The sequence below is a fragment of the Strix aluco genome, chromosome 3, assembly GCF_031877795.1.
Source record: "Strix aluco isolate bStrAlu1 chromosome 3, bStrAlu1.hap1, whole genome shotgun sequence".
NCBI classification, from domain to species: Eukaryota; Metazoa; Chordata; class Aves; order Strigiformes; family Strigidae; genus Strix; species Strix aluco.
The window spans coordinates 80,773,289-80,793,486 of record NC_133933.1 but is presented as its reverse complement, the minus strand read 5'-3'; the positions used below and the strand labels follow the sequence as shown (position 1 = coordinate 80,793,486).

Sequence of the window (20,198 nt, the reverse complement as noted above, 5' to 3'; positions counted from 1 at the left end):
TTAATAGTCACTATGTGTTAACATATTATCTAGACACAAATGACGAGCAGCAATTCCTCAGCTTTTTCAATAAAACCAGATTTTAGATAACGATGTATATTATCCAGCTACACTTCTAAAGCGTAGTCAAGTCAGTATGTCATATTTAAAAATGGCATCTGCATGTTTGCTAAAAATTAATCTTTGCTACAATTTAAGGAAAGAGAAACTTCAGATGGTGTTCCGCTGAATGCCTTCTTGTGTGCTTGCTTATATACTAGCCTGATGGTACCAGAAAACCAGTAGGTGATTTTCATAGGTTCATATATAGAAAAAGCATCTAGAATCCCAGATGATTAAGATTTCATTGGCAAACAATCTAGAATGCTTGGACACAACGTAGCTGAACAAACTCAAGCAAACTACCAAAGCTTTGTCAATTAAACATTTCAGATTCAAGTATAACAAAGCAGAATTAGTTCAATCATTTTCAACACAATTCTCCAGATAAAGCATCACAGACTAGCTGCACAAATAGATCTTGAAATACTTCACTTTTGCGGAAGCGCACCTTGCAACTTCAAGCAACACCCAGCATCTGCATGCCAAGAGAAAAAGGAATGCAGTCATATGGAATCAGTTAACAATTACAGCCAATAAACAAATCGACTGCAGCGGAAGATCCACTTTTGATATTAATAAGCTGTGATTCATGTCAAGCGTCATATAGCTTTCTTTACTTATAGATTCATCATGCATATATTTAAGAGAAAAAGTCAACTCATTTCCATATGAAACGCTAGTTAAACGTAGTGTATTTCAGCTGTTGGAGATCCAAACAAAAGAAAGGTCTCAGTGTTGAAAATGTAGGACTTTTACCTAAAATCCTGATTCCAGCATACAAAGAAGAGGCACATCAGTGTTTAATAAAACAGATCTAACTGCAGCCCCTTGCTCACCTCCATGCTATGAACACTTTCTATTTGCCCTTATGTTTATTCTATCATTTTTTCAAAAAGAATACAAGTTATATCTTCTCAAGCTACGGTTTTTAAACCCGTGACTGCTGAAAAGGGCAGAAAATCAAACGAGAGCATTTAATCTGATTAAATGCCACTGTGTCACAATTAGATGTCACTCTATGTTCACTTTAATTCTGCAAGCACATGCAGCATGAAAGGAAGTCATGGCAATGCGCTGCTCCAGGTGCAAGCGCATGCAATGGATATACCTGGCATTAAAGCCAGCCCGTCGGCGCTCTCTACTTTCTCTTTATTCTGTCCCCGAGTGCAGCGGGCGCAGAGAAAGGCGTTTTTGCTGGCTGGAGAAGTTGGAACCTACGTGCTCCTCCTGCTCCCAGCCAGCCGCGATCTCCCAGCCAGCCTAACAATGGTAGCAGCCTTCCAGCGGGCAGAGCCGCCGGGAATCGCACCGCATCCCCTCGCCTCCGAGCGGCAAACCCGCCGCCCAGTCCCCACCTCTGCCCTCCCGAGCCCCGGCCACCCCAACCCCGGGGCGGCGGGGGGACACCTCACCTCAGCCCGGCCCGGCGCCAGCCGCTCGCACCTGGCCGCGGCTGACGTCACCCCCGCCCACCGCCCCCCGCCCGCTGACCCCGGCCCCGCACGGCCCCACCTTCCCCGCCGGGCGATCCCGCCGCCGCCACGGGCACACGGGGCCAGCGGGCTGGGCGGCGAGGAGGGGGAAGAGGAAAGCGCGGCGCTCCGGCACAAGTGCGGCCCCCTCCCCTCCCCTCCTTCGCCTCGCAACACGCCCCCTCCTGTCCCTGCTAGCGGGGGCGGCGGGGGAAAGGGGCTCCGCGACGGGCTTCCCCCCCCCCCCCCCCCCCGCCCGCCTTCCCTGCCGCCGCCCGCACGGGCGCGGACAAAGGGGAGGGGGCCAACACCTGGCGGCGGCCGGTCCCTTTGTGGGGCGGGCACGTCTGGCAGTACCGGGGAAGGGGAGCGGGGGCCGGTCCCGCCCGGCCCAGGGGCCGCGAGGGAAGGGTGCGGGGCACTTACTCGCCGGCCCGGCGCGGCTCCCGCGCGCTGCCGCCCCTCGCCTCACACCGCCGCGCCGCTCCGCCTCAGCAACCTCCCTCCGCCGTCGCCTCGCGCTGCCCCCGCGGCCGTTGGGGCGCTGGAACTTCAAACGGCGCCCGCCATTCCGCGCGCGCGCCGCAGCCGGCCGGTGGCGGCGGCTCCGGGGGTGGGGGGGAGAAGGCGGGGGGGGGCGCGTGCGGCCCCGGCAGCGGCGCGGAGCTCCCCCGAAGGCTTCACAATAGACACAGGACAGCGCGTGTGTGTGCGGGAGGAGGGGCCTCTCCCGGCGCGCCGAGGCGGGAGGGAGGAGGGAGGGAGGCTGGGCTGTTTACCCGGCGGCCAGACCCGGCCCCCCCCCCGCCCGATGCTCGGGCTGGTCCATGCGCCGCTGCCACCGGCCACCCCCCGCGCCCCAAGCCCGCGACGGGAGCGAGGCGAGCCCAGCCCAGCGCAGCCCAGCCCTCCCCGCGGGCGGCAGGTGGTACAGTCCGGCCCGCGGCTCCCTCTCCCTAGCACGGGCGGGGCGGGGCCCGCCGTGGTGACGTGCCCCAAGCCGGGTGCTGACCGCCAATCAGCGGAAGGGGGCGGGGCGGCCCGGGCTGCCCGGGCCGAGGCGGTGGGAGCTCGGGGCTGCGCGTGTCGCGCCGCTGCCGCCTCTGCGCCGAAGAGATGGCGAGAAGCCTTTGTGTGCGGCGGCGGGCGGGCGCCCTGGAGCCACCGCGCCCACCCTCTGTGGAATGTTTTCCCCTGTCCCACGCGAGGTGCAGGCGAGCGCGGGGGGAAGCCCTGAGCGCCCGTGACAGACCGTAACGGGTGGGAGCGTGGCGCCGGGCGCGGACGAGCGGTCGGGCTCACGCTCCTGTCATGGGCCGGCGCGCATTCCCCGGGAACGGACAGCGGGGAGGTCCCCCTCGCGCTTGTCTCCCCGGCAAGAGCGGCGCCATCAAATTCCTCCGCCCGGGCGGCAGGACGGCAGCAGCCGCTCCATGGCGCCCGGGCCGCGCCCCCCCCCACGGAGCCCGCCGTGCACGGGCCCCAGGCGGCCGGGGCCGCGTTGCATGCCGGAGCTTGTAGTCCCGCCAGCGAGTCCTGAAAGGTTAAGCACCACCAACAGTAAAGGGAGACAATCCCCGCCTCAAATGCCTGTATATCCCAGAGCAGGCCATACTTTATCCTTTAGAGAATATTTCCCTGTTTAATGAGCTACCTTTTAAGGTGCAGCCTCACTCCGCTCGTTCTGCGGGGGAAGGGTGACGGCGAGCTTCGTGGAGCTGCCAGGACCTGCTCGTCCCGTCATCACTCGCGCCAAGATGTCGGCGGCTATCGCCGCGCTCGCCTCCTACGGCGGTTCCGACTCGGAACCCGACTCGGAGCCCGAGGCTGAGGGCGGCTCCCAGCGCGCCGCTGTGCTCGCCAGCCGCGACGCCATGCTGCACCTCCGGGCGCCGCCCGCTGCCCCCCCGGCCCTGGCGGCCGTCGACGCGGCCCCGGAAGTAGCCGTGAAGGTAGGCGTCCCTCCGCCGCCCGGGGGACCGGGCCCGCGGCGCCCGCCCGCCGCTGTAGCCGCACCGTCGGCCTCTAGGACTGGGGACAGCCTTGGGGCAGCCCCAGGCCGGGGAAGCGGGGCGGGAAGGGCGGATGCGGGGCCACGTTCCTGCTGCCTGGCCTTGCCCTGCCCCGCCGTGTGGGGGCCGGAGCTGGGGAGGGAGGGCGTCTGTCGGGGAGCCTGGCCGGTGGATCCCGCTGTGGCCGTTAAGCTTATTAAAGCGTATTCTCTCAAAACCGTGCTTTGCTCGGAGTTCCTTAGATACTCTTGTTTTCTGTACTCCCGAGTTTCAGATGTTTTTCTGTGTGATTTGCCCGGGTGGTGGGGTGAAATCGATACTGGATAGGCTGAGTGCAGCTGAATCCCGTTCTAAAGAGCATCCTGAAAGCTGATCACTGTGTTTTCATTCTAGTTTTGCTTGGGAAACTTTAATTTTCCAAGTTCAGCATCATATTGGTTCACTTTTGTGATTCAAGAAGGTGGGAGGGGAGGGTGTTGGTTTGCCTTTGGGATTTTAGTATAGACAACTCCTTTCTAGTCAAAAGCAGGCATCTCACCATGATGACTGTCACTGTAGTGTCATGTTCCTTCCAGTTGTTCTGAAAAGTTTCCTACTTTGTGACAAGCGGATGGAATCTTTCACTTTGTTGTCATTAGTTAATTCATATGCTATTGCACTTGATCACATTTGCATGTGCACATTATTTTGTATGTACTGACTAGATGTGCATTTTCTCATCCCTTAGAGTCTTAGAAATATCTAACTTCTTGAATTGCAACATCTGGCAGACTGTTGTACAGGCTTTGAAAGGAATGCTAATTAACATCTGTAATATCTTTTGAGTGTGAATGATGATAAGTGGCAAATAGCATTGACTGTGCTCTTCACCACTCTTAATGCTGTGGCAACAGGTTTTCCCTTTGCCATGCCAGCACAAAGGTTTATGCAGTTGCTTGGTGGCTGACATCAGGGAACTGGTCTGAACTTCTTAAAAACATAATTCTGGTGGAGTTATTTGTCCTCGGATCCATTCCTTGATCTGGTTTGCAATGTAGCTGCACAAATACTGTGCTGACACAGTTCAGTGCCCAGTGCCAGAGTAGGAAGAAGCAGCTGGAGGAAAGAGTTGGGTGTCAGTAGCATGTTCTGTTCAAAGCTGTTTGTCAAGCTAGGCCCTCAAAGGGGTATCCACCAGTACATCTAGGACTGTCTCTGCCGCAGGTGTTCCGCTAACCAAGATAAAAACCAAGTGAGGCTTCTGAGTATCAAGATGTTTCATTAAAATGTTGTCTGTCATTTTTATTTGAGATCACAGATGAGATGCATATAACTGAAAAGATTACAGAATCACAGAATCATCTAGGTTGGAAAAGACCTTGAAGATCATCTAGTCCAACCATTAACCTAACACGGACCATTCTCAACTACATCATATCCCCAAGCACTATGTCAACCTGACTCTTAAACACCTCCAGGGATGGGGATTCCACCACTTCCCTGGGCAGCCCATTCCAACACCTAACAACCCATTCTGTAAAGAAATGCTTCCTAATATCCAGTTTAAACCTTCCCTGGCGCAACTTCAGGCCATTACTTCTTGCCCTTTCGCTTATTACTTGATTAAAGAGACTCATCCCCAGCTCTCTGCAACCTCTTTTCAAATAATTGTAGAGGGCGATGAGGTCTCCCCTCAGCCTCCTCTTCTCCAGACTAAACAACCCCAGTTCCCTCAGTAGCTCCTCGTACGACATGTGCTCCAGACCCTTCACCAGCTTCTTTGGACACGCTCGAGTAATTCAATGTCCTTTTTGTAGTGAGGGGCCCAAAACTGAGCAGAGTAATCGAGGTGCGGCCTCACCAGTGCCGAGTACAGGGGTAAGATCACTTCCCTGTCCCTGCTGGCCACGCTATTTCTGATACAAGCCAGGATACCATTGGCCTTCTTGGCCACCTGGGCACACTGCTGGCTCATGTTCAGCCGGCTGTCAATCAACACCCCCAGGTCCCTCTCTGACTGGCAGCTCTCCAGCCACTCCTCCCCAAGCCTGTAGTGCTGCTGGGGGTTGTTGTGGCCGAACAAGTGATAGGACAAGAGGTAATGGCCTCAAGCTGTGCCAGGGAGGGTTTAGACTGGATATTAGGAAGTATTTCTTTACCGAACGGGTTGTTAGGCGTTGGAATGGGCTGCCCAGGTCAGTGGTGGAGTCCCCATCCCTGGAGGTGTTTAAGAGTCAGGTTGACATAGCGCTTAGGGATATGGTGTAGTTGGGAGCTGTCAGTGCTAGGTTAATGGACTAGATGATCTTCAAGGTCTTTTTCAACCTAGATGATTCTGTGGCTCTGTGAAGTGCAGAACCCAGCATTTGGCCTTATTGAAACTCAGACAGTTGGCCATAGCCCAGCACTCCAGCCTGTCCATATCTCTAAAATGTATTTCTTTATTCTACAGAAATCTGCTGAGCCCTTGCCTCAAAGTGCATCATAGATGCATAAAATCCTAATTCTGTGAAAATAATTTTTCTGTAATTGAAAACTTTACAAATGATTTGTAACTATTTTTTAAAAGTTTGAGGGCATGGCTTTTGTTACACCCTCTTATTACAGTCTGCTTGTTAAAATGAGCCTCTTGCTGATCTTGATGTTAAATTACTCATAATAAATAACATTGAGTTATAATTATTGGTGACTTTAATCCAGTAATACTTCTACTTTAATTTTAAATTGGAAAGCCGACTAGATGAAAGTGCATGTTTCTACTACTATTTTTAGCACCACTAAAGCACTGAAAACGTTATGGTACCTGAGGGAAGACAACAGAGGAAGAAAGTATGTGCTTCTGGTCCCTTCATCCAGAAAAGGATATGTTACAACTGCAAAAAGTTCAGAGAACTTCAGCTGGGCTGAAGAAGGGTCCTGCTTCTGCATGAGGCCACTGAGGAGGCCACAACTGAAAAAGAGATGACAGAGACCTACAAAATCATTAAACAGCATGGAGATGGGGTTGAATAGTCACTACCTCTTCCAGCAGAGCAATATAAGCTGACTAGTAGAAGATGAGTTCAAAAAAAACAAAAGGGTGCAGTTCTTCATGCAACATGTAATAGGGCTGTTCCCATGCCAGGAAATACTGTGTATACAAGAAGTTTACACTGTTTCAAGGAGAGTCTGAACAAGTACTTGGAAGAGATCTATTGAAGGAAGAGGTGTCAGTAAATATACGAATTTCTTCAAGCTCACAAAGTGTTTTGACCTGAAAAGATTTGGCTGTTGGAAAGGTGTAGAAGTAGTATCATGCACACTTGCCCCATTCTTACTCTCCCCTAAGCATCAAGTTACTGTGAGGCTGATGTTTTCTTTTGTGGGGAGAGTGGATGGGTTAATCAAGATATTTTCTTACTCTAAATACATCATCAGGTAGCAGGCAAGCATGACAGTGCTGTTGATAGAGGCTGTTCCACAAAGGGAAGGGAGCCCACTTGCCAACAGCCAGGGCTAGGAAATGTCTTCCCTCCAGCAGTGGTCATCACAAGGGACAGGACATATGGAATAATTTTGTGGCGTCCTCAGCACTTGCACCATGAGAGTGGAGGTTCAGGACTTCTACTAGTCCATTGAATCATGAGTGAACTTTCATTCAAAGAAAAGTCAGGTCCTGTGGCTTCTGCAAGGATTTGTGTTGATTCATTGACTTGTTGACACAGATGCACTCTTCTCAGCTTCCTGCTGGTAGTTGTGTTTTCTGTATGGAAAAAATAATGTCCCATTCTCCTTTTTGTCTCTAAGATACAGCAGGTTCTTCCACTCATGGCAGAAGCAGAATCCCATCTGACTGTAGTAACTGCACTGGCTAAGCACACACCATCCCCGTGCTTTGCTACTGGTTTTCTATGGATGTTTTTCTGCCTTAATCAGCTTTATGGTGAGATTTAAGGCAGCTAAAATCAACAGCAGGTACAATCTTTTTGCCTCTGATGTCTCCTATGAGCCACACATGGCTTCCAGAGGAAGGGAGGTTTATCTCCCTTCCTCCCTCCTGCACAGGAACACCAGTGCTTTCTGCTACTAGTCAGGCCTCACACAGGCAGTGGCTCTTCATGTCTGTTGCTCCAGCCTACTTTAAGGAGAAATAGAGCCCACCTGAAGTAAGGCCTTAGCTTTTTCTGCTCTGTAAGAGCATCTTGCTGCAGGATGGGTAGCTCCAGCACAGTTGCGATGACTCTGGTTATTGTGGGGTATGAAGCTATTGAGAGCTTGAGGCACTAGGTATAAATTGGCCATAGACATCTCCTCCCCAGCATGGCAGTGCCCATGACACTGGGCTAGGCAGGCTTTTCATCTCTTATGCTCTTAAAGCAATCAGTTTTATGAACTGGTTAACTACAGTTAACGCCGTGAAAAGAAACCCAGAATACATTTAATGGAAGTCTGATGATCTAGAGCTCCTTTGCTGTTAGCTACCCAGAAACTGGCTAAGTAAGGTGTGTGTGTTAGTTGTGGCTTTTACGTGTGGAGTGAATTAGGCTAATCGAGCACATAAACTGAAAAAGTCAAATACAGACACTCATTTACTTCGTCCTTAACACCAGTGCCTTATGAATGTTTGTTCAATGTGTTAATGCTGTCTTTGATTTGAAAGTAGAGGCCAGCTTGTGTTTTGAGTCCTGTAACATAGCGCTTTCCTTTTCTCACTGTAAACCTCTTATTGTAGGATTCTTTCTAAGTTATATTTTGCTAGACATTACCAAAACTAATTATAATTAATTTTCCTACAGCTTCTACTAATATAAAAAAATGACCCTAACATTACTCACAACTTACCTTCACCATTGAATTAAAAATGCTGAAGGAAATTCAGGAAACTGCATGTTCTGTGAAGAAACCACTTTCACAGGAAATGTTGCAGCTATAAGCTTTGCTTTTGGAGAGAACATTTACTGTTTGATCTCCACCAGTTCAGGGTGAGACTTGGATGGGAACACATTTTACAACACTTACCTACAGCGTCTCCTTCACTGGTTTTGAGGAGAGGATACTCAACTGGGTTGAAATCACCTAGGCTGGCCTTGCCTGGCCCAGTTCAGGAGCTGGAGGGTTTGTGTTGTCTTTAATGTGGGAAGGGGTTGGAAGTCTGAGGTCTATTTCTCTGTTGAATCTCGTTCACCTTTGGCGCTATGCAGGTGTCCAGAAAAATACTGCTCCGGGGAAGAAACAGACTTCAGTCACATCTCTTAACGTTTTTTAAAACCTAACCCCCACCCAGCAACAGAGAGAGGAAAGTTTCAAAGTCAGTGTGTGAGGGTGCTGTTGCGGTGATACATTAGTGACTTGGGAGGTGTTGCTTGTTAGGAATGTTTTGGTTCCTTTTAATATGGTGGGTTTTCCTGCTTTCTTTGACACAAAATATCTTGTAGAGAATAGATGTTTAGAACTTGTCATCCTGCAAGATGCTGGGAATCTAGCCTAGTATTTAGCATTTAACATATGCTTTTTGTGCTGATTTATTTTTACTCTGTGAAAGCTAGTGGGATGGACATTTACTGTTAAGAGTGAATGGGTAGAATGACTAAAAGCTGGTAACAACCAAATCTTAGTGTTGGGACTTCACCGTAAATGGCATTCATTTCTTAGTAATAATTCTGAAAATCTTTAGAATGAGATAATACTGTGTATTTGACAGCCCAAGTGGTTTATGCAAGAATTGGTAAGTGACAAATTGCTTAAGCCTCTGTGGCTCATGGGATGGGGTCTTAATTTACCGCATTTTAATTTAATGGATAATTAAAACTAATTAAATCTTATGCAAAGCAGCCTGCCCTTTTTAGCTATTTGGCTAATTAGTAATGAATTTACCTGGGGAGAAGGGAACATTGTAGGTTTATTATCTAAAATGTCCAGAAAAAAAAACCATATGGACATCCTAACTCTTTGCTTGCATGATATGAAACTGGAAAATTCTGACCTTTGCTTTGTTCCAGCAAACTTTGTTTAGATGAACACTTGAGATTCAAGTGTCAAATTCTGCTTTGAAATGCATAAACCGCTCTCGTTAAACTTACAGGTAGCCACATATTAGCACAGTAGGGATTACAGAATTTGGCTGAAATTTTAAAATATTGTGGATTAAAAGCATTGTGAGTTGCTTTAACATAAATGACATATTCTTTCTAAGGAACAGAAATGGCATCCAGTGTTGCAGCTCATGCTGCAGCTTGTTTCTTTTATTTAAGCTTTTGCTTTGATGCCTGTTACATGGATTTGGGCTGTGTTTAATTCAAAAATGTTTTTCTCTTGCTTATATGTAAAAGAAAACTTCTAGCAAGCTTTTTTCAGATTTTTTTTTTTAATTACTGAACTATTTTGCATTCTGTAAATCAAGTACTTTTCATAGCTGGTAACAGTTTTGTTTTATGGCATTCAGATAGGGTTTTTCTGAAGAAAAACAGGACTGTGGCATGTTTAAGGAATCCATAAGAAGGAAAGCTAATCTGATTTACTGTATTTACAGTCTAAAATCACTTCTATTTCCTGTGTTCTTTCCTATGCTGACTTCTAACTGACCAAAGAGCCTGTATGGTAGGACTAAAGGAGCACACCTTGGTAGGAGCTAGACATTTCGTGGTCTCTGGGGAGTTATAATGAAGCACCTGCTTCTCTGCATTGAAAGCTTCTTTCTGTCTCAAGGTCAATTCCTTAGGAAATGCTAATACTCCAGAGTACAGCTGAGTGCCATTCCCCTATGGTAGTGTGATGCTGTGTTGTACGATAAAAGAGGCAAAATGAGACCATTTAAGTATCAAAGAATTTCTTTACCTAATCGGATCATATCTGAAGTGTAAATTGACCTGATACTGCAAGTAAGCAGACATCACATCTATTTAAAAAACAAACAAAAAAAACCCAGCCAGCTCACCAAGTAGTTTGGTGATAAGACACCATCTGCTTCTTTTTTGCGTCTGTCTGGACAGACAGTCATTTAACCTGTCTACCAAACTTCAGCAGATCTATAGACTGAGCAATTTCAGTATTTGACTGTCCTTGTTTCTGCTAAGTTGTACAGTCTGAATCTTTTCTAGGCTAAATTAAATTGTTCAATTTTTCCATACATGTCATATTTTCTTAGACCTCTGATCATACTTGATTTTCTCTTTTGGACCCTGTTCAGTAGCATGTCTTACCTGATATGCAGTTCCCAACATGGCCACTGTATTTCAGTTGGGCACTTGTTACCAGTGCTAAGAAAAGCAGAGAGGTGACACCTAGGGCTGAAGTTTGCAGCTCCATTGTACTATGTCTTCCAGGAAAGTCATACTCAGTAAAACATAACTTCCTAAAACCTTAATTCTTTTCCAGGTTATATGGAGTGTACCACTTTAATGATATTATGGCATGCCATAAAGCTCACATTTATACAGTTTCCGAGTTGCAGCAAACATGAGCTGCTTCTCTGCCAGACCTACAGCTGAACTTCTAGCTTTCTCTGGAAGAACACTGTATCTGTTTAAACTGACAGCTTCTTGACCCCTGCTTTTTATGATTCCTGTGTCTTTGTGAGTGGGAAGTGACCTAGGGTAATACTTTGCCCATCATTGAATTCACAGATGCCCTCCTCTTTTAGCCTAGCTACCGATAGTCTTCCATCCCACAGATCCACTTGTGTCACGCTTGGAGCATAAGCTACATGAAGAATTGCTCACCTTAGGCTTTTAGATAAATCAAGATGTGTCGTGTGTGACCAGAGAAAAAACTACAGCACAGCAGAGGGACGTGATCCCTTAGATTACCCTATCTCAGTCACAGCTCTGCCAGGCTGCTGCTCCTGTGATCCCTCCCCTGTTCGCTGTAGCTATGGCAAATGCATTTAGAGTGCATGAGGTAAGTTCTGTTGGCTGTTGCCAGCATAAAGGAACAGAGTTGTAATACCTGTATGTTTACTTTTTTCACTTTCTGGGTCTTAGATGAGTTCTGCTTGAAATGGTCTTCTGGTGATGCATGCAGTTGTACCCAGTGATCTTCACCATGTGCAGAGGTTGCTGATGAGTTATTTCCTCTCATTAAAAAAAACCCAACAAACCAAAACAAAACTCCCCAATGCAGATAGCTTGCCAGTTTGTGAAATTGATGGACTAGGTTAATATTTGTAATGTTTCTGCTACTACCAGTCTCATAACACTGTAAAAAATGGCATTTATCAGATGTTGACCAAAGCATAAGTTTTCTGCTGCAATTTGAACTCTTGCTGTAGACTAACATTTCAGAATATGTTGCATCAATACTTTGTTTTCCTATCAAGATTTCAATTCTTTAAAATACTGAGAAGGTAAAGTGATGAGCTGGGACACGTTCAAATTATTATATAGTTTAAAGCGAAATGGCATAGTGAAAAGATAAACATTATGTGCTTCAGCAACATACTAACAGATCGTCATTTGATGCCCAAATATATGAAAGCATGAATAAGGCTGGCAGTCTTGGGGAGCGTAGCGCTGATAAATATAACATGTGCTTCAATTTCAAGGCTCAGTGGTTTTCACACAGAAAGACTATGCCTGTGGTGGTCTAGGAGTGAACATATTGTGTGGCTTCCAAGTGATTCAGCACTGGTCTACCAGCAGTGAAGTAGAACTAGAATTGCTATAATCGTCCACCAGAGGATCAGCTTTCATGGCACAAGCTGTTTCTTTTCTCAATTACCAAGTGGCATGTAATAGGACTTAACAGGAAGAAAAGAGGAGGAAAAATAGCAGAACTGAAAAATTCTTGATACTTTTGCAAAGCTGGGTTTTTCTCATTTTCTCAGTTTAAAGAGCAGGAAAAAACCTGTGTCTTAATTTCAAGTAAACTGATAACTGTTCAAATGTCACTGACAGTTGATCAGCTAAATTTCACCATTTTAACAATTATATTAATTTTTATTTTCTCATAAGGTTGGTTAATGTGAAGTCTAGCTGGCAGAGCAAGCTCTATGATGTGACTTGAAAAAGTTGTCTGTGGAAAATGTCTTCAGGTCAGGGAGCTGTGAAAGGCGATATAATTGTGTAGGTAATACAGGTTAGGAAACAGTTTTGATATGCTCCTGTTCTAACTGTTATTGAATGACTGGATTAGGCCTGCTGTAGTCTTCCCAGGCAAGTTCACGATGTATGAAAGTCAGGGCTGTGAATGTACCGGTAGCCGTTGTCATTCAAGCCCAGTGAATTGGAAAGGTCGTGTGATGAGAGAAATGAGGTCAGGCAGAGAATTGGCAGTGCTAAGGGCTCAAGCAAGAGCAGTGCAATGGCTGGACCTGCCTGTTAAAATAATTGATACACAGTGAGAGTAAAGCTTTCTAGTTGACCTTAACAATTCCACTAAGACAGTGGTCTTAGTAGAAAAACAATTGATGGGATTGCTGATGTCACTCTTTTTTTAAAAAAAAAAAAACAACCACACTTTTGTTTTATTGAGAACTTTTAACCAAATATAATCAGGTAACAAGCCAAAATCTTTAGGTACTGTTTTTCTTTTCTGTGTTCTGGAAAACCAGGTTTTAAAACCTTTTAAGTCTTGCATGCCTAAGCAAATTTGTTTGTAATTGACCTGCTGTTGAATTGGGGAGAAAAAAAGCTTCTGGGCACAGCATGTCAGAGCTAGCAATATTAAATAAGTAAAGAACATGTCATTTTCCTCTTTCAAGATACTATGATACAAAACAAGACTGAGTTTATTCAAGGTAATTTTCTATTAATGAAGTGACTGCTAAAATTCGATCCTCTGTTGTGCTGCTTCCTTCTATGAGTTGCAGATGCTTTTGGATCCTGTTGGTAGGTGAGCACTGATGCTAAGATAGCTTTTTCAGTGTAATTACTAGGGATATTCTCAATATACTAGCCCATTGTAAATCCCTCTCAAATGCACTTATTCTAGAATAAAGATGCAGGAAGCAATACCAGTAACAATACTGCAAAATAATGTTCTTCATTAACTGCACCCTTAATGGGGGGGGAGGAGGTAGTGTCAATTTAGGATCAGTGTAAACGAGCCTTTGTAGAGCTCTGTAAAACCAGGTCTTTTTGAGCACTGCCACCTAATCAGCCTTTTTCTTTCCCATCTTCTTTGTCTTCTCCTTCAGCTGTGTGTGCCCATCCGAGTTTTTCCCTTTGAGTTGCTTGAGAAGTTATTCTTTTGTTTAGCCCTTCTTTCTTGTCCCTTCATCTAGCGAGTTAAATTTTTGTCACAACAGGTTTGGAAAGGTGTTTAAATACTGAAGCTGAGTTAAGTTTATACCTTTTGGTAAAAACTTGGAGATAAGGGATTGTTGGATTCTCTGAAACTCATTGTTATGTTTGCTGATGTCTAATATTTTTTTCCCAACTATCTTTCAAAACAGTTACTTGTGACTTTTGCCTTCTACCTTTTGTAGAACTCTGGTTTTCATGATTTTATATTAAATTGGTGACCATTTTAATTGGGTCTTCTTTACAAGGTCTGGTTTTCAAACATCCTCAAAAAAAAAAAGCTTGCCTATAGTCTTGCTAGTGTTTTTGAAATGTGTGCATTTAAAGTCTTTAAAAAAGTAATAATAAACATGCAAAATTCTGCATGTATCTCAGACAAACTTCTCGGTGAGGGCCTGACATTGGTTATACAATCGGTATTTTGGCCAAGCTACTCTTCTCCTTTCACAGTGCTGAAAGAGTCTGTTTGAACTACAGCCCTAATTAGGTGTGGAGTAATGTAATATATTTAAAAGTCTGTATGTGAAAAATGGTTTATTAATATGTCTCTTATTTCAGGAAGATGTGGAAACAGGAGTCCACCTTGATCCTGCTATCAAGGAAGTTCAATACAATCCAACTTATGATACCATGTTTGCACCTGAGGTAAGAAGCAGTATCTTTAGAGCAGAAGTGCCTTTGTCTTAAAGGGCAGAAGTTCTACAGATCTTGTGTGAAATTCATATAAGACATATCTTCTTTGGATGCTTGCAATATTTTGGGATCTAGTTTGGGCAAATTGGAAAAAGATTCTACATGGGTATGTTGGTATTTTTAATGCTTGAATTTTAATGTTCTGCATAAAGCTGTTCTAAGAAGAATCTTAAAGTGTTTATCAGAATTATAGCTACAGAAATTAAAAATCAGGAAATAGCATTATAAAGATGAGTAAAACATGAACTGCATTGAAGTAGTCTCTTACTATTTTCACATTTTTGCTACTTATTGTGCTACTTAGAGCAAGATGACTGGGTGTAAGTCTTGCGGATATGTGGCTTTTAAGAGGAAGACTTAAAATTAAAATCCAAGTACTTTCAGTATAACTATTCACATCAGTTTTAAGTGTTATAGTAACTTAGCTATGCTAAATGTGTACAGTGAAAAATCGTTTTAGACTGAATTTGGACTGCCTGGTGCTATGTGAACCACCTTCTATTTTATTCTAACTGACAGGCTATCTGAAAGATGAAAATAGCTGTTCAAGCATTTAACTTTTTTCAGTATTTAACTTTGTACAGTTTGCCTTCTGTTAGACCAGGGGTTAGCATTCTAGGTAGACAAAGGCTGCATCAGTCTGAAATTTCTACATTATTTATGCTTTATGTTTAGAATACCTTTTGTGGAACCACATAAGTTGGCCTTTTCATAACAAGGTTGCATTTTGCAACATACCAAAGCCATGAGGCACATGAGAAAAAATACTGATTTAAACTTACTACTTACCTTGTGTAAGTGTTTTAGTTAGAGAAGCCGAATGTGGGGCAGTTTCAGGTGTTTGCAAATATGGCTGACAAGCATAGGCGTTACAATTAAATTTAGTTTGATATTAGTCTCAGTGTATTGCATTTGTTTGTATTCAGTGTTCTTTTCCCTAACCATGGTATGGTCAGGAAGACTGGCATTTGTCATCTTGCCAGAAGAAAAGTGAGGCAGGGTTTCATACGTGTATTAACTGGAATAATACAGCAAGTCCCCAGTTGCTTTTTAAATGCACTAAAGTATTGTTGGGAGTGTAATTTCCATATTAAGTACGTGAGTTTAGTAGGACCCGGTATCTCTTTCTTAATATCTCCCCCTTACAGGGCACAGTATGCCATGGTTTTGTTTTCTGAATATTGGTACTGATCACATACTGAATGGCAACGTTTTGTGTCAAGTAGTTGATATTAATTTGTCCTCTGTACCAGTCATACAGGCTAGAAAGTTCAATCATGAAACAAGCTGTTCAAAGCAATTGTGTGAGCAATTACTGTGTAAAATGATAGGCTAAGAAGCTTATTCAGTAGTCATAAAGAAGTGATTTTTGCATTAGTTTTTGAAAGACAAGGGTTTTTTTCCTGGGTTTTTTCCTGAAAAAGTACACACACATAAATAAGACATCAGTAATTCTGATATACTTTTTTTAACATTATTGATGTAGTTTGGACCAGAAAACCCATTTAGGACTCAACAAATGGCTGCACCTAGAAATATGCTTTCTGGATATGCAGAACCAGCTCACATCAATGATTTCATGTTTGAACAACAAAGAAGAACATTTGCAACCTATGGTAAGTACTTAACAGTGGAATTCACCTCCAACTTTATTATGCCCAGGTTGGACAAATAAGTTGTTCTCCATAGAAGTTAATAGGGCTGCAAGTTCTGTAAATTGCTTTTTAACAGACTTACTAAAATGGGGAAAGGTCTTTGAATGAGAATCCATATGGCTGGAGATCATAGTATTTATTTGGGAAATTTCATTTTGTAATTCCCTTTGAAACTGTAATCAAGTGTATGACCTCCTACCAAACCTTTCTTAATTAATTAATCCTTCCATTAGTTGCATTGGTGTAAAGAAAACAAGCTAAAATTTCACACTTTTAATATGACAAATAACTGTAGATCTGTTATGCAAGTAGATTCTTTCATGTGATTCCACCTAAAGATAGCTCTCAAAACCAAAAGGAAGCCTTACTGAGTTGTCAGGTTCTTCAGAGTGGTTGCCTCCAGATACAAGTTGAATGAACAGGAATCGAAGAGTCGGAATACATTACTAAAATATTCTTCACAAAGACAGACCCAAAGAACTGTTTGGTGGTGGCCATTATAGCTGCTGATTTCTTCTCTCAGAAGAACCGTTTCACTTGTAAATAATTGCATTTGAAAAATAAAACATTTGAGTTTTGGAGAGGCTTGAGTTTCAAATAGACTTTTTATGGATTGTAAGAAAAAATTTTTTTTAATAGGGATAATGTGGAAAGGCTATGGATTCTAAGCATCCTTTTTGACACATTTGAAAGAACAAAACTGCCGTGTATTTACACGTAACAACAGTTAATTTTTCTTCTGTGTTTCATTGTAAGCTTTCATTTCTGTTTTAAACTTGGCTGCAAGTGCTTGTCTTGCAAATATGAATCTTTGTTTTCATATGAAGTATATTTTATATTCTTCAAATTCAGTCTGTTAGGCAAGTTCTGATACTTCCTATGTAAACTTAGTGTCACAACACTCAACTTTTTGCACAACAGACTTGCGTCTTTCTTTATTCGTATTTATATTCATAATGCTACTCCCTGCAAACTGTCATGCATCATAATCACCTCCCTACACACGAGTCCCCTTAAATTCATTAGGGCTTTATGCATGTATGAATTCACTTACTGCATTCCGTGATGGATGAGATTGGGCCTTTATTGCTAACATCTGTGGGAGCCGTGTATTACAGTGAAACCTGGAAGAAAGAATTACCTAAAATCAGACTATAACATCCTCAGTTTCTCTTTGTATTTGCGTTTTATTAGAGGTTTTCCTGTAAATGTTAAAAATTTGAATATATTTAAGACTTTTTTTTTTATTTTACACGGTTTTAGCTAATAGGTACTTTTCACTGAGTTGTTCGGATATGGAATATAAGCAAAATGCCAATATTAAGAAATGGATGTCTAGTTGCATAGCATAACTCTAACTAGCTTGGCTGCAATTTTGATGTTAGAACTTGACAGACAATGCAGGTAGGAGCCTATTCAGGATCTGAAGAGACAGATTTTTTTCTGTGAAATTAAATGTTGTGTTGTGTGGGTTGTGCATTTTTGTGTGTGTAAAACAGATATTGGAAAAAAGGGCCTGTAGGCATACAGTGTTTGGTTTGGGGCTTTTTTTGTTTGTGAAGTTTAGTTTGGGGGAAGAGTCTACTCAAAGCTCCTGCTATTTGTTTATATCATCAGTGTACAGCAACTGCCTTGAAAGCTATATTACAAGAGAGTATAAAAATATATTTTTAAGACTGACAACTGGCAACTGTGCAACTATCATATTCAGCTTTCTAGGAATGTTCAATAGATAATGATCTGGGTATGCTGAAAATGGAGCTACGAAAAGGCTGAGATATAGGCAGTTTAAACTATAAGAACAAGCACTGAGAAGCTGAAGTTCAAGCTAGAAGATGCAGTAAATGAGCATGATACACCTGGCTCAGTGGAAGGTCTATTAAAAACTGCACTCCTTTAAGTTGTCAAAAAGTTGTCTATTAAAAAATTCCATAATGGGTAATAAATATCTACTTGGAAAAGACCAAGTATAAAAACACAAGTATAATTGCTAGGCATGAACATAAGTCTTACATGTTTTTAATAACATACTGGAAGAACAGAGAGTAAACTTCTCAAAAGCTGCAGATCTTGAGACCTCTGGCTGTTTATCACCATTGTGCTAAGGCAGGAGGTCTCAAACAAATCTGCAGTGGCTAGCATGTACATGAGCAGTGGCTGTAAATGAATGATGTCTCTCTATTTATTAATTTTCAGTGAATTTGTTGGGTTTGTTTCATTTGTTTTTGTCAAATTTGTCCAGCTGCTTCTTGAACCCATATAATTTTTCTGTGTACGTAGTAACCTATTGGAGGCAGTTCTGCAGCTTACCAGCACCTTGTGTGAGGAAGTACCTCTGTTTTAAACTTGTGGAACTTAACAGCCTTCTAGTTTGACTTGATATCCCCTAGTCCCTAGTTGGAAGACACAATGAGCACTCATTTCTTATTCACCATTTCTGTGTCATTCCTTATTTTATAGATCTTGGACGTAATTTCATTTCAGTCTGCTTTTTTTCTACCTGAAAAGATCTGGTCAGTCTTCTTGTTCCTCTGTTGCAGCCTTTCAATGCCTATGGCTGTGCTTGTCTCTCTTCTGTGCCTCTGCTACTTTCACTGTATTGGTCCCGAGATGAACAGCAAAGCTGTGCACAGCATTTAACATGCATTCTCACTGTGAATTTGTTCTGTGGCTTAATAAAGTGAGAGGCTTTTCCCCTTCAGTTTTTAAGAATTCTTAACATTGCATTTTTCTCTATGACTTTGAGTAACTTTGTAAAAGCTACTTGCTCCCTTTTTCAAGACTGTTTGTCAATACGTTGAACAGCGCCAGCCTGAGCATGGATCTGCCAGCAACTTTCCTGTGCTGTGGAAACTGACCATTTATTGCCAGTGTTTTAATAACTTTTAATCAATTGACCATGTAAAGACCTGTGGATTTTTCTATATTGTCTTTGACACACCCTGTAATCAGTCTAACTCAGTTTCGTAGAAGTATCCAACAATCAGCCAAGCTTTGCTCACTCACATGATTGTCACTTCAGAAATATTCTGGAGGTTTTGTCGTTGTAATTTACCTGTACAGAAAGCTGTGTTGTCTGCTCTGCTGCAATATATAATGCTCATCCAAGTGCCTACTTGTTGCTTTCTTTATTACAGTTTCTACTGCTTGAAACTTCTAACCATACAAATACCTGGCTGGTTGACCTGTAGTTCCCCAGACCTCCTCTGAAGCATCTTTTGAAAGTTGGCATCGTATTTGATATGTTACATTTCTGTCATATTGAGGTGATACTAGGCAAGATGTTTTACACTGTGGTTCAGCTTTAGATCTCTTGGATGACTACCATCTGGTCCCAGTGTTTTGTTACCACTTATTTGACTCTTTAGCCTTATGACATTTCACTTTGAGGTAGATATTTTGTCATGTTATGCATAAAGAAAGGTTCTGGCACAGGAGCCTACCCAAGCTTCTCCATAATGAACATGAGTTTAAAAAAACCTCACTGATGTTCTCTTTTCATTCCTTGATCATCTGTTGGCCTACATGCTCTCTGGTATGCTTTCTGTCCCTGCAGTTTTTGACAAAGGACAAGTGTTAGTTTTTATACCTTATGTGACTTGCTTCTTGCTTTTGGAGGGGGAAGCTGCCTTACTGTAGTGTTTACTTTGTCGACTGGAGTTTGGTTCTTCATATTTTTCATATTTGGATGCAACTTCAGCTCTCTGAAGAATAGTTCCTTATTTCTAATAGTTTCTCTTTACATATTGTTCAGCTGTGCTCACTTCCTTCTGGTCTCTTTAAAGTCTTCTTTTAATAGCCCCCAGGCATTAGTTCTTTTTCTCCTACATGCTGTCTCTGAAGTGTCCCTGCATTTGGAAGAGGCTTTACCCTTTGGTGCTCACTTTCTGTTCCTTTCTAAAATTTTCTTTACTTAATATAGCCCTCCTGTTTTGAGATTTGAAATCAGTTTAGTAAATGTTTTTATGGCTTTCTCTGCTTCCTCAACAATGTTGATTTGTACTGCATTATGGTCATTGTTAAAATGTGTACCCTTAGAAGAAATGTCTTAAAATCAAGTTTCCTGCA

General features: G+C 43.3%; 2 protein-coding genes across 8 annotated transcripts in view; one reads left to right on the top strand and one right to left on the bottom strand.

Annotated features, from left to right (window-relative positions):
- WASF1 (WASP family member 1) overlaps window positions 1–3,310 on the bottom strand; it is a 102,054-nt gene extending 98,744 nt beyond the window's left edge. For 2 of the 7 annotated variants that reach the window (XM_074819345.1, XM_074819350.1), the window contains exon 1: window positions 3,229–3,310. The gene's annotated coding sequence lies outside the window, so the exon portion shown is untranslated. Of the gene's footprint in view, window positions 1–938; window positions 967–1,614; window positions 1,697–2,000; window positions 2,155–3,228 lie in introns of those variants that run through there. The other 5 variants (XM_074819347.1, XM_074819344.1, XM_074819348.1 and 2 more) reach the window with 5 other exon arrangements.
- Window positions 3,311–3,324: 14 nt separating this feature from the next.
- Window positions 3,325–20,198, top strand: part of CDC40 (cell division cycle 40) — a 41,668-nt gene continuing 24,794 nt past the window's right edge. Inside the window, exons 1-3 of the mRNA XM_074819356.1 lie at window positions 3,325–3,526; window positions 14,341–14,427; window positions 15,962–16,091. Coding sequence (XP_074675457.1) covers window positions 3,332–3,526; window positions 14,341–14,427; window positions 15,962–16,091 — 412 coding nt within the window. The 5' untranslated portion in view covers window positions 3,325–3,331. The remainder of the gene's footprint in view (window positions 3,527–14,340; window positions 14,428–15,961; window positions 16,092–20,198) is intronic.